Consider the following 14,625-nt stretch of genomic DNA (forward strand, 5'->3'; position numbering starts at 1 on the left):
TCCCAATTTATTAGTTGACCCGACATTGTTCCAGTCTTTAAGAAAAGCTTTATTTTCATATTTTCTACCAGTGTCATTATTGTGATTCTGGATCTTTACAAAGTGTAGTCCACTTTTCTGTATTCCCACCTATAGATACAAGCCAACAGAGAAACCTTTAAATGATTTGAGGTTTCTTTTTTATCCATCACACACACTTAAGAGAGCATTATATTTTACTTCTATGCATTTTACAATGTGCAAATTAGACTCATTACTGCTACTGCCTGAGTAGATAGATGCCAAGTTTTAGAGTCAGCCAATGATTAGGGTAACAGCACATATTAAAACAGGATTAATGACGGATTGATCCTAATCTTCCAAATCATGTCAAGTAGAGCTCTTCGACATGTCTGGAGCATAGTCAAGGCTGCTGGACAGTGTCAGATTATAGCCAAGGATTGGATTATCACTGCTAATCCAATTATTCATGTAATCGGCTGTCAAACTGGTCTTTTTTATAAGGATATCACTTTGGAGAGAGTGAATCCACACAGGTTTATTACAGCGGACATAATTTGTATGTTTGGCCTGGCAAAATTTACATAAAGTATCCTGCAAGAGCTCAGATTGTGGATAAAAATGACTAAACCTAGTGCTTTCATTTAATGCTTGTAAAATTAATTTTATTCAATCTTATACAGGCTGCAAAATAAACTGAATTGTTAGTCTGTAGTTTGTGACATCAGACTATAGTAGTCCAGCAACCGGAAATAGAAAAAAATACAACCGATGACGACTTGACTCCACCTCATGATGCCATTTAGCAACAGATGAGCAGCGTTTCATGTTCATATCGGACGGCAGGAGACGAGCATTGCAATCGCTGAGGTTCCCCAAAGGAACACTTTTTGATTGTGTAATGTTTGTCAGGGTCTCGGTGCTTCCCTTCTCGCTCGCACCGTAGCTAACCGGCGTGTTAGCGGTTTTCTCATCCGCCCCAAAAACCCGCGTGTGTTACCGCTGGCACTGGTGAGCCTCTGTGGTGGATCGCTATGGATGTGATGTGGATGATACCGCTGCTGCTGTTTCCACTCCTGATGTGGACCAGCAGCACGTTTGTTTTTTATTTCAAAAAGTGCTTTTACGTCGCCTGGATGATGGTCTTGGCCCTGGTTGCGATTCCTCTGTGTATACTGAAAAGCGGAGGCAGAGACATTGAAAACATGAGGTGAGTTTGTTTGCATAATAAAAGTCGCTCGGCAGGCAGCGAACGTTTAACGCCTAGCCAACGCTAGCTTGTTAGCTGGCTAGCAGCAGCCGTGGTTCATATTAAACATTTAGATATGGCTTGCTAACAACATCATCTTTCTTAATGTAGATCTTCTTTATGTTAGAATAACATCACTGTAACCTCGGGGGGCTTCTAGTCTACACGTTTGTCTCACATTTGAAAGGAAAACATAACAAAATATAGTTAAATACTTGATGCATTTTTAATCACAGATATGCTAACATTAGCCCCCTTGGACTCTGGTAGTATGGGCGCGTTAGCCGAAAACAAGAATGCTAACATTAACATGTTTATGTCCATTGCTTACTCAAACCAAGTCAGGACGTGTTCTGACTATTCCCAACCTGAGTGAAACAATACTACCCTTAGATAACGGTAATTACCTTAATTATATTTCCTGCAAGAATGCGTGCTACCTTCCCTCCAGTCAAATGCCTGACGTTAGCCAAGTTCCGTGAGGTGATCACATAACGGTCATAAGTCACAAGTCTGCCCACCGAATATCACAACAACACATCATTGTTTCAGCTGCTTTTTTAATAATGAAACAGTAGAAATTACGCTAGCTAAATCAGTTTTAATCAAGCAGCTGATAGGTGTAGTACTATGCACTGAGCTGTCAGTGTGTCCCTTGAAGCTGCACCTCTAAACATACAAGCCAGGACAACATCTCTGCAATAAATCATATCCTTATGAAGCTTGTAATGTTCAGTTTTTGTTCAAAGTGTATGAATGAGTTCTTGAGGCCATTCTTTACCCATTGATTGATGCAGGTAAAGCTCTATAGGAATGACCACTTGGCCTTACCACTGGAGGAATTTCGATACTTCATACTTGACACACACATTGACCAGGTCAGCTGATACCTGTTAGAAATGTAGTACGCCTTTGAGGTCAGCGTCCACTTGGGGGGTTGCTGCTGCTGTTGTGGTTAAACCAAGATGGTGAGGATGGATTGCTGGACACAAATGATTGCATTCCCGTAATTACCTTGAAGAGACAGATGCCAGATGGCAAGTTCCCCCTGATTAGAGTTGGGTTACCGTATACTTATGAGGCCCTTCCTCGATGCAACCTCACTTGGCCTTGATCTGCTAACAGCAGCCCTGTCAGTTACAACAGCGGACCTTACTGCCTCGCTGCACTTGGAATAACTGTTTTGCAGTCACGTTAGCCGTGGTGTCATGTTGCACCAGTGTACCATTCTGACAGCTCAAAGGTTATCAGGACCTGTTGACTGTGACAAAGTGACTGAATTGGGGTCAGACCTTGCACAGGGAGTGAATAGAGTTTTGGCTGCACGTTCTACATACTAGCCAACTGTGGCGAAAAAAGAGCTCTGTGATTCATCAAGGACAGAGCAGTCTGTCACAGACATTAGCTGTCAGACGGGTACACAAAGGGCTGAATTCTGGGGGGTGACTACTTGCTTCACAGCTGACTTGAATGTGACCCAGTAACAAGCTTCAACATGTACGGTCATCCACATGCATCCACAGAACTCAAGTTACTGTTAATGTTGTGCTTGTGTTTCCTGAAACACTCTTGTTGGTTTTCATTTTATTGTAAATGTAGTCACACAGTATCTGTCACTTAATGTGAACAGTTACTTTTGGCTATGGGCTCCAGTTATCAGGTAGGATGTCATGACAACAGATAAAGGACAGAGGCTTAGTTTTCTCACTCACAATTGCGAGAGCTCAGGTTCCATACTGTGTAATAGCGTCTAGCATCAGTGGGAGACTACCATTGTTACTGTCTGTTTTACTAAGCAGTAATGTTGTCACTGAGACCGTTGACTGACTGACATTAAAGCCCACATTGTTAAAACTATCCCTTTTCTTGTCCCTGGCTTTATGAATGAGTCTGTCCTCTGCAGTGTCATTCTGATCCTGTCACCATGCCCCTGTCTTGAACAGCCCTCTGACCTTCAGCACCTGAATTAGCTTCAGCACCGGTATCTTTGTTTGTTGGTACAATATTTTCACAGCTAACAGGTCGGACTCACCTTTTAATCAATGAGCAGCCAGGATGGTTGAACCCTATGCTGGTATCACATCAACCTAAATGCCAATATGCTTTGTAGGTTCAAAAGGAACTTATTGAGAGACTGATAATGAATTGAATTAGTCGGAAAAGCTTAGTGGATTAGCCATAAAAAGAATCCAACCGAGGCCGTTTCATTCCCCTTGAACAATCTTAATATTGCTGCAACACTGTCTGAGTCATTGCATAACCAGTGACTTTTACACTAGACTGAGTGTTTTATCACTGTACTTCTGTGTTGTAAGATATCCCCAAGACTATATTGTGGTTTAAAGGTTAAGTTGTTTTACTATAGTGAGACAATCAAACGTACATGTGCAAGCTTAGCTTAAAAGTGAGACAGTAGAGTCACATGGTAATGAATTTAAGGGAATTAAGAACCTTATCATGTCTTTGATTATGAAAACATAGTGAGAGTTACTTTTTCATGCTGTAATCAAATACGTCTGGTTGCCACCTATACCAGCTCGACATGAGTTGCACCATCTTGCAAAAGGTAAGAAAAGGAAAGCTTGGCGTGAGTTAGCGAGGTAATCATCACATATGAATGTATATCATATGACAAGTAACTATTTTTATTTATGTTCAGTTCCTAAAAGGATTTTGTTCTTAGCAGTCTGTGTCTCTTTTTGATGTTTTGCTTATCATTCTTATCAGTTATGATAACATCTTCTTCCCAGCTTAATTGTTAACGTATGGATTTGTTGGTACTCAAGTCAGTGCAGCTTTACAGTGGACTCCATTGGCAATTGTATACACAAATAGTCAGACCACTTTTAGGAAAACTTCAGCTTAACTATGTCATCAAAACTTCTTATTTTATTTATATTATCACTGTTAACTCTCAGAGTTAGAGTTTTGCTTGTTAAGGTTTCATAATATTCCAGCAAATGTACAGTTGTTATATGCACATCATCGCCATTCAGCTGACCCAAGACTAAAATATTACAAGCAAAAAGAAAAAAACCCTGAGAGATTTGTTCATTTGCAAAAAAAAACAGACTCCTGAGAAAAACACAGGCAGATAAGACTGCAAATCCCTGCTCCCCTCATTTACAGCTAACAGCAGTTCAGCTGTCTTTCCAAGAGTGTTTATGTCCAGTAAATGTGCTCTTTGGTCCTTTTATCCTCAGTGAATGGGTAAAAGATTATCAGCTCTGGCATCAGGGTGAAATTAAGTGCATTGAAATGTACTAAGTGACTTTGCTGTTGTCAGTCCAGTAGCGCAAAATCACATAGAATTACCACTGACAGGATCATTTAGTTTAGTTTATTTTGGAACAAGATATTGGAAAGGACAATTGGAAATGTGTGATTATCGTAAAAGGGTTGCGGCATGATTGTGTACTAAAGTTGGAAATTTACATGTTTTTCACATTGTGTCTTCCTAGATAACAGAAAAAGAAAATCCAAACTGTAGTTACAACTTTCTTATTAAAGAAGTGTCAGGAAAAAAACTACCCTAAATTACAAGGAGATTGGTAGATGGCATTTTTAAAAGGAGGGCAGATTAGGACAACAACATGAGGTACAAGTTTTGGGGGGTGGGGGGGGGGGGGGTATGATTCATGAGGTATTTTTTGAAGTGATGATTTCTCCGGCTGAGACAGAAGATGGGGAGTGACTCTGCTGTTTTCCCTGAGAGGGAAGGTCATTCCAGTTGGTGGTGTAACAGAAGCTAGTTTTTTGTGTGTTGCACAGGAAAAAACAGCTGGTTTGTCATTCAAAATTTGTGATTCAGTGCTGCATGGGGAAAATTCTTGCGTGTTATGGATGTATGATTGTGAAACTGTGCTGTGACCATTGTACTTTTCATAACAAATTTTAATGGTAGTAGATTTCATTTTTTCCCTTTTTATAAAAGATCTTATTTTTAATATTTATTTATTATTTGATCTCTTACAGTGTTTTTATGAATCCTTAATGAATATTTTAGTCATATTTGAATTTTCATTTTCACTCACACAGATGACTTGCATATATGGCCTGTACCTTTCGAACATCCCTACACTTGCAGGATGTGACAGGTGTGGAATCTGTAATCAGCTGCTGCCTGAGGAAATTTGGATGTTAATTAGAGGCAGATTGCAAACATAAATTGAATGAAAGGCTTTGAACAAATTTGCACCGCACTCTTCATTTATGCAATTCTTACCAGCGTTTCTTCCCCCTTTCTCATAAAGTTAAAATGTTCCTTTTATTTTATAGATAAATCTACAGATATATTAACATTCAGTGAAAGGACTATGTGGGATCACAGTTTTGAATAGATTGTGTTGCTACCTCCTGGCTCCAGGAGGGAAAAGAGTGAAACCACAATTGAATGATGATAAGATACTGGTGAAGAATACAGGGCTGATTAGCTGATTGTAGTGTGGAGTTGGACTGGACATAAAATGCCAAGGCCCTCTTTGCAGTTTTCCATACCGACACCAGTGTAGATAAATCTGAGATTGACAGCCACTGACTGTGTGAGGTGAGACAGTGTACTGGTTCAGGACAAGGCAGACTTTTTAAAAGTGTTATAGGGCCAAGGAGAAAATGTTATGGAGGTAGGTGTGGGTGTTTACATGGGAAGGGATTAAATCTTTAACCTTGAAGGGTGTCACAGTGATTGGTGAGAAAGGATTTTAATAGCATGTATCCTGCATAATCAGTTTATGACATGGGTCTCACCCTGGAGCTGGTTGTTAAGAATGACAATTAGAGCTTTCCAAGTCAGGGGAGAGGTCACCTCTGATGTGACTTAATGCAGTTCAGAGATATTTTCGGCTTTGTCTCTACAAAGGTCAAGTTCTAGTATAAACAGGAACCAGCACAAATGATTCTGTGAAGATTTTGTTTTTTTTTTTTTTTTAAATCAAGTCGAGACATTTTTAACCTGAACCTCATTACTACTCTTGAACCTTGACTGACTAACTATATTAGAAGTGACTGAAATGTTAAAGGGTCACCAGTTGTGTCGGTTAACACCCACATGTGCAACTCTACAGAGCTTTTTCGCCTCTTTTAGCTCGTCGCTCTGGCTTCTGGTCCGCACATGTACTGCAAGGTTGAGAATGAGCTGTTTCTGTTATCCACGTTTCCAGCAACAGCAGTAGTCGGCAAACAAGCTTTGATTAAACCCCTGTTTACACTTCACTGCTTGACTCCAGGAAGTCATCAAATAGCTGGCAAAGAGTTTAACATTAAGCAGCTAAACACCCAGATATTTTTCTGAAGAGCTGATGAAGTCAAAACGACTAAAAGGAGAGGGAGTATTGAATTTATGTTTGCCCGGTGGCTAGAAATATGACTCTACATGATTGGTGATGTTGTTACCTGTTTGCTAGAGACTGAGTGAAACTACTGTTTCCCATGACAACATTATCAGCTGGTGTTGTGGTGGTGGTTGTAGGTTTGTCAGCCTGTTGGAAAGTTTTTATTCCCCCTAGTGGCAAAAATCAATCAAAGCAGCTTCTATCAAATATTGACTTTTATATTTAGCAGTTAGTTGGAAAGTGCTCTCGCTAAAACTGGATAATGAACATTTTACTACCCGTGTCACTCCCCTTTTTAGATTGTAATTGCAGATAAATTAAAGTATTGATTTCATCGGACTAATCACAGCCCATATTGGCTGTGTGTCTTCGACGTTGGTATCAAATATGTATCGTAACGTTGCTGTATTTGTTTCTCTTCAGTGTCAGACGGGCAGATGGTAGGAGATTCTTTCTCAAAGCTAATTGGAGCGTTGTACTTACTACAGGCGATAATTTAACCAAACAAGAAACAAACAAATCTAATGTTTGCAAAGTGGGACATGGATTTTCTACCAGATGTCTTGTAAGACAGTCATGACTATATTGCCTGATTGAGGTCAAATTGAAAATATCCGAGCTGGTGTTCTCACAATGTAAGGTAATACCTCAGTATTTAACAAGCTTTATACATTCCTCTGTGACCATTAACCTCTCCAACAAGGCTTTTGGTTAATAATATGTAGCCTACTGCACTCACATGACTGTGAACAGTAACCTATGCTCAGGACTGTAATTAACCTTTTTCCCCGCCAGGATTATCCGCTCCCTGGTTCGTCATGTGAAGTATTTCCTGGGTCTACGGTTCGAAGTGAGCGGTTGGGAGCATCTGCAGACAGAGGGACCCTATGTCATCATCTCTAACCACCAGAGTTCCCTGGATGTTTTGGGTGGGTACTGCTGTACTATATGGATTTTTTTTGTTATCCTGTGTTGGGGCTGTGCTCCAGCACACTGGATCTAAAATGAAACGATAACTAAAGCGTTGATTTATGGCTTTAATTTTAGATATTAACGCCCACTTTGGGCTATGTAGGAATCACTGCCTTGTTATTGTCCTGCTACATTGTTCAAACACTGGAGGGACTATGTATACAAAGAGCTATGACTCTCACATTGATCGTACAGTATGTGAAGCTGAAAGTCAACACTTTAAAATCAGATCTATAACTGGCGCCACTGGCACTTGTCATATCTGTTTTAAAAGTGAGCCTGGAACAATGGTGAGAGGTTAGGAAATGCAGCCTGTCTCATCTATTTTTTCAAAACTGATTTTGTTGGACGATGAGGAGTGATGCAAGATGGTTGTGCAGATGGCAGCTTTTCCTCAGCAGATTTCTTTTCTATTTTTGTTAGTTTGTGTTTGTTTCTTGTCTTCGGCAACTCAAATACGAACAGATTTGCCAGAGAAGAAGTGTTGTGCACTCAACAGTTCACCCTGAACTGAGCCGTTTGATAGAGGTGATGCACTCAGGGAGTTTTGTGGATGTTTTAGTTGAAGTAGCCGCAGTCATCTGCGGTAGATGCAAGAGTCACAGATGGAAGATGTGTACCACTGCACCGACTGTGGGGATTTCTGAATTTGCTCTCGAGTATACATGAGGCGAGTCTCCACTCCCTGGCCAATAACATGGAAAAGCTGCTGCTGCTCAATAGAACTAACAAGGATTATTCACACTCTGCCGCTCTGTGCTTCATGGAAACGTGGCTAGGTGAATGTTTCCAGGACAGTTTACATATCAGAGCTAACAAGGAACACATGGAGGGAGAATGTGCTTTTTATCAGAATGAATGTTGATGTCACAGAGTGGAGGGATTTTGTCATTTTTATGCTGACCTTTTATTGTGGTCAGTGCTGACGTCCTGCCTCCAGCCTGTGTGAGCAAGATGCTGCACACCTGACTGAGCAGGTAATCCGTACAGAGAATGTCTGCACTCCCCTGTTAGCCCAGTGACCGTGGTCACCGCTGCTTTCAGTGCTCTGACTGCTGACCTGGATGAGCTCACTGACATCATGACACAGGAAACCATCCCCTCCAATCACACTGTAAACGACTGACGACGGATGACCTGAATTTACTGTAGGGTTGACCCCCAACTACTGGTCCATAGTAATTAGCGGCCCGAATGAGTAATTTCATATGGATTTGATTGGCCTGGCCACCAAACAAATGGACAGTCGGGACTGTTAAAGACATCACTACCCACCCTGCCCGCCCCCCAGGACTTCACACCTCTCCTGATCCGGAGAGGGAAGGTCAGCACAGAACCCTCACAACTTATTTGAACCAAATGTTAGAGCCTGTCAGGTTAATCACATCCACACTTTAAACTTAATCTAGGAAGAACCAGCTCTCTTGGCTTTGGTTGCTAAATGCGATTGTAGTGAAGGTTAAGCAATAGTCCTGCGAAAACTGGGACAAATGTAAAATGAAACCAGCTTTGTGCTGGCAGAATGGAGCACGATGTGCAGCAGAGCGCCATGCAACCACAGAACTGATTTTAACATTGTATTCAGCGGTTTGGATTTGGCACAGAAGATCGTGGAAAGCGTTGATCAATACATACACCAATAAAAAAAAAAAATTCATACATCACTGGCCTCACAGGACCCAGTCGGAGATAAAAGCTGTCTTTAAATTTACTGGGTACCATTTAAACTTGGTGTAGAGTGAATAATAGCACGTCATAGCAAGTTTCTTGTTTGTCTTTGATTTTGCATGTGTGGGCAAGTCTTTTATCGGCGCGTCATTCCTCTCAGTCCTAAAACTCATTGTTGAGGGCACTAATTTAGCGGTAGGTATGTTTTCTTTCCATCAGAGCCTGGGAGACAGTGTTGTTCAGGGCCTCTGAGTGATGAGGCCAGGCTCCAGGCCAGGGTAGTGACAGCAGGGGGAGAACTAGGCATCTAATTAGTGCTGAGGAAACTCAGCATGAGTCTGATTTGGCGTCCAAGTTGCCATGCCAACAGCTACACCCAGCCATTAATAGCTGCTCATCCTCAAGATGATGTGATAAAATTCTCACCTCACCTCCACAGCTAGGCCTCGGTTTTAAGCACTCTTTTTGACATGATTTATAACGCTGGATCTGTCCGTACAGACGCATCTGCTTGTGTTTGCTTTCTTTTATTGTCTCTAATTTTTTGTTTGTTGTCCACCGCTATTTCTTTTGCACCAGCAGCCTTTGCACGAAGGTCGATCAAACATATTTTATAATGTAAGCGTTGGTCATGGAGATAATATTCATCAATAAACTCTATACTTGAGAAATCCAGGGTTTCACAAGACCATAGATAAGTACGACCGACAGACCAAAGTTCATCCCACATCGAGTTGTTGGATGTTACATTTAGCCAATTGGCGTCGGCATGTTGTTTCTCTTTCAAAGGTCTTTTTATTGATTGTCCATAATGAATAAAACAGTAACTGTACAGGGAAAGTTGGGGCGGATTTTTAGCTTTTTTGAAGAATACTCACCTGTATCACAACACATTCATCTGCCCAAATAAAAACACACACAAACAGCTGACCACAAGAGATATATTCTAGATTATGGCTAAATAAAATGAAAATTATAGACAACCAAACAGAGAAAATACCTATAATGTACCTTAATTGCACCAGAAAAAATAAGTGAAGTAATAGAGATAGAAAATAAGAAAATAACGTAGGAAAAAAGGAACTATGTAGAGATTATTTCTAGTAGGTTTTTCAGGAAATGTCAAGAAAGGGCGCCACACTGTACTCTCTGTTCCCCAGGTAGTATATCAGATCTTCTCCAGCGTGAGTGGGAACGAGGGGCAGAATCCCTCCACTTAAATAAGATAACTCGTTGAGCCGGTGAAGAAGTAAAAGCCAACACCTTCAGTTTTGCTTTCAGCCAATATTATGTACTATAGCCGGCATTGAGGCACAGTGCAGTTTTAAAATAAGGTTGTAAAGGTTAGACATAATACTTTTTGATGTGGGATTGACAGAGAGAAATATATCAACAGTATTGAGTGGAGGTTTATGAGGAAATTGGGACATTAAATGCTGTACATGATGCCTTACTCGTAAGTGATGAGACACCATATTTGTAAAGTTTCAGTTGCGTAATACCTGGACTATTTTTATGACTGGACTTCTTTTTTTTTTCATTTTTTTTTTTTTGAAAGTGATGGAAAAGATGAGTCTAATCTATTGATGCACACAGATACACACACTCAGTTTATTAGGTACCACCAAATAAAGACTCTATGTTTACGGCTGGGCAAAATGAATCAGTGTAAGGCAACGTCCATAAACAAATCCTGCCGTCATGAAGGTTATAATGTTGAGTTTCTGTAGAAACTGTTTCTAGAGAGGTGGTGATTCAGCTGCATGGTCATTTTAGTGTGTCACACTGACAGGTGTTTCTATTATTTACTCTACCCTCATTGATATAAATGGGTTGGACGTAATATTAGAAACACACTCTCTGTATGATTCAGCATTATTTACCTACAGCCTCAAAAATAACCACACAGTTGAATCAGCACCTCTGTAAAATGGGTTCAAAGAAAAACTATATAATAACCTTCATGATAGGATTTATTGCAGGTTTGTTGACTGCATCACTTTCAGCTAGTTTTACCTGATAATCTAGAGACTGAGTGTGAGTATATCAGATGTAGGTGTGACTTTTCATACAGTATCAGTCTGTTGTAAAAGGTTAAAGATGGTGAGCATTTAACATCTGGTGCTTTCATACAGAAGACTTCTGTTTAGTTTTTTTTTTTTTTTTAGCACTTTTTGAAATGAAATTACAGGCACAGATGCTCACTGCCTGTAATAGCACACAAGATCCTTTATCAGGCACTTCCTTGATCATTTCAGCAAACATGCAACTGAAAACTGCTGTAACAGGACTTTCATATCAGGAGCTGAGGCTTCACACAAACATCAGGCACTGCTGACTTTTACTATCCACCTGTGTATGTCTTTATTTGTTGCGCCGATTGCAGGTTTGGAGCAGCCTTTACCTGCCACACACTGTGGATAAATAAACTAAAACTTCTTTCCGTGGAAAATGCCTCAAATCTAGAGAGAGAGAACTACTTTTAATGCAGAATTTCATTCATGAACAGAACCAACCTTATTCATGATTAGTTTTATGTCTATGTAATGTACATGTATTATGTATTTTTTATATTAAACATATATTACTGTCTACATACAGTAGTTTCGACTGTCTTACCTGTTTGAAAACTCTGACGACTGACTTCCTCTTCTGTTTCTCAGGCCTGATGGAGATCCTACCGGACCGCTGCACCATGATCGCCAAGAAGGAGTTGATCTACGCTGGCACAGTAGGCCTCATTTGCTGGCTGGGCGGCATCGTCTTTATCAACCGCAAGAAGACCAGCGACGCCAAAAGTGTCATGGCTGACGCAGCCAAAACCATGTTGGACGACCAGGTAATCTGCCTCGTGTCTAAATGGGATTCATCAGTGATGATAGTGGAAGCCTTGAAGTCAGAATCAAAATGGATTACAGTTTGAATTTTATTTCCATTTCCAGAATAAATGTATATTTTTGCATGTATTTTCTTTTTATTTACAAATGTCAATTATTTAATAGATTCACTCAGATTCATTGATCCACACGTAGAAACCAGACGTGAACATCATTTACATCTTCCAGGATTTAGGACAGCTCACTGTCATTGAGGGGAGCAGCTATGGAATAAATACCATCATACTGCAACATGATCCTCCTCTCACACGTTTTAAATTCAGGCTCAGAGCTTATGTGGTGATCCAGGCGTCTTGAATTTTCTATCATATGGCCGTTTTTAACCCGGTGTCTTTAGTTGCAATTGTACATGTAGTTATGTAAAATGTTTTTTTTCTTTTCTATGTCATGTAAAAAAAAAAAAAATAATATATATTATTTTGTGTTTTCTTAATCATGATTGATTTTAGATTTAATTTTTATTTCCACTCCATTTCTCTTTTTTGGTGAGATCTCCTTTATAAGCCATTGTGGATTTTTTATTCATCTTAAATATTATATCTTCATATATCTTTTGCCAATAATTAAACTTAAAAATACCTAGTACTTCTCAAGCTTTAGTTTTTCAGGGTTCAATACTTATCTTTAATCTGTCACTTAGTTATTTGTGGTTGGTCTGTCACAAGGTTTTGGTTTTGACTCACTGGGGATGATGCGGGATGAATAACTCTTTGTCCTCTGACCCTCACAGATTCGACTGTGGGTGTTCCCAGAAGGAACGCGGAACCAGAGAGGCGACCTGCTGCCCTTTAAAAAAGGTGCTTTCCACCTGGCAGTGCAGGCACAAGTAAGTACTTTTTCTCTGATCTCCTTAAATTTCACCATCTTTTTTTTTTAGGGGGGGGGGGTTCATGTATCCCAAGTATAGCGGGGTTAAGCTGTTCTATCTATATCCTGTCTGAACATGTGAATTAAGTCGACGTTTCATGTGGTGTAACTGTACACCCTCATCCTCTTCATACTTTACCCTACTGGCAGAATGGCTGTGATGATGCTGGCTGTGCTCCAGGAGACTTCTGCCAACGTTTGCCTCCTGAAAGAGTGAGGGGTCATGTTGCCAGCATTGTGCTCCTTCTAGACACATGGGGGAGCTAGCAACCTTATATGGCGCAAGGCAACAGTATGATTTCACCATATCCGATATACAAATGCATCAGCCAGACTTGTTTGCAAGGAATGCTTTGAAATTGTCTGAATAGTTTAGTCTGTTTTTTTTCCTAAGTGTTTTCAATCTGACAGTTCTGCTCTGAAGTTGTTGTCCGTCCTGTATGAAGCAACTTATTCCCCCAACTCCTCTCACCAGATGATTAGAGGGAGGGCGGATGGAGCTCCCAACACACAGTGACTCCAGAGTAATTGGCAGCTCAGCTCTGTGCGTTTATGAGCTTTATCTCTCCGTGCGTGCGTGCAGGAGGTCTCTGTTCCTGAGTCGATGTTTCATAGCGCACACTCAGGGTCAGACGGGTGGAATGAATTAAAAAATGAAAAATGAAAAAAAGAAACCGCAACTTGGTTCACACCAGGCAAAAATGTTGTTGTGTGTATGTGTGTAACTGGCTGCTAAAGATTGATATCAGTTTGGTTCAGATATGCACCAGGGCTGAGAGGCTACAAAAATAAAACCCCGCTGCTCCCAATTAGCAAACACATTAACATTTTCTATTCGGGGGAGGGGGGGGGTCAGCTCAATTGGCTCTAAAGTGCAGAACCTGCTTATGTTATACAAATGGTGTTTAGATGTTAAAAGGAGAACGTGATTTGGATTTGTTTAGAGAGTGTGTGTGTGTTGGCGTGAGGTGGCAGAGCAACTTCATTTGAGGTGTGTGTTTTGGTTTTTCCCCCGGTGGCTTCGCTTTCCACTCGAGACTGTTTCTGTGTGAACAGAGACTATTTCAATCTCTGTGCGTTCGCTTCTGCTGAGTTACTGCGCAGCCTTTCCATTTGTGCTCAGGCCGGCTCGATTGAGTGGAAGCAGGACAGCCCCCAGGGGGAGCCACGTTTGGCTCAGCCAGTCCTGTTGAAGGGCCACTCGGGGGGGGGGGGGGGCCTTGAGAGAGCGACTCGGCCTCTATTAGCAGCAGTGGAGGAGATGGAGATTGCTTGTGTCGTGCTGGTTTTGTGTGTGTGTGGTTCAGTGAAGCATTCCTGCCTGTTTGTTTCTCGTGTTTCAGTTTGTTTAGGAGAAAGAAGACGTTCAAATGTAAAGTTTACAAGTCAGATTTTAATTTAAATATTTATTCTAACATGGCAAATAAGAGGTGATAATATTTTGGGGATACTGTGTGAATCCTCTTTTCATTCTTGTTTTCCAGGCACCCATCATACCCGTCGTTTTCTCCTCCTACAGCAACTTCTACCTACGAAAAGAAAAGCAGTTCAAAGCAGGTAACTCAGCTCGGCCTGTTCCCCTTTGTCCTTTTCTTTTTTCTTAAAGTTTTGTATTACTTATCAACATCTGTATGCAAAGAGC

General features: G+C 40.7%; 1 protein-coding gene across 1 annotated transcript in view; it reads left to right on the plus strand.

Moving 5' to 3' along the window:
• Nucleotides 1–14,625, plus strand: part of agpat2 (1-acylglycerol-3-phosphate O-acyltransferase 2 (lysophosphatidic acid acyltransferase, beta)) — a 19,203-nt gene continuing 4,578 nt past the window's right edge. The window contains exons 1-5 of the mRNA XM_056403190.1: nucleotides 1–1,210; nucleotides 7,375–7,508; nucleotides 11,883–12,058; nucleotides 12,847–12,942; nucleotides 14,468–14,540. Of these exons, the coding sequence (XP_056259165.1) occupies nucleotides 1,035–1,210; nucleotides 7,375–7,508; nucleotides 11,883–12,058; nucleotides 12,847–12,942; nucleotides 14,468–14,540 (655 nt within the window). The 5' untranslated portion in view covers nucleotides 1–1,034. The remainder of the gene's footprint in view (nucleotides 1,211–7,374; nucleotides 7,509–11,882; nucleotides 12,059–12,846; nucleotides 12,943–14,467; nucleotides 14,541–14,625) is intronic.

Source organism: Seriola aureovittata, chromosome 18 (genome assembly GCF_021018895.1).
Source record: "Seriola aureovittata isolate HTS-2021-v1 ecotype China chromosome 18, ASM2101889v1, whole genome shotgun sequence".
Lineage (NCBI taxonomy): Eukaryota > Metazoa > Chordata > Actinopteri > Carangiformes > Carangidae > Seriola > Seriola aureovittata.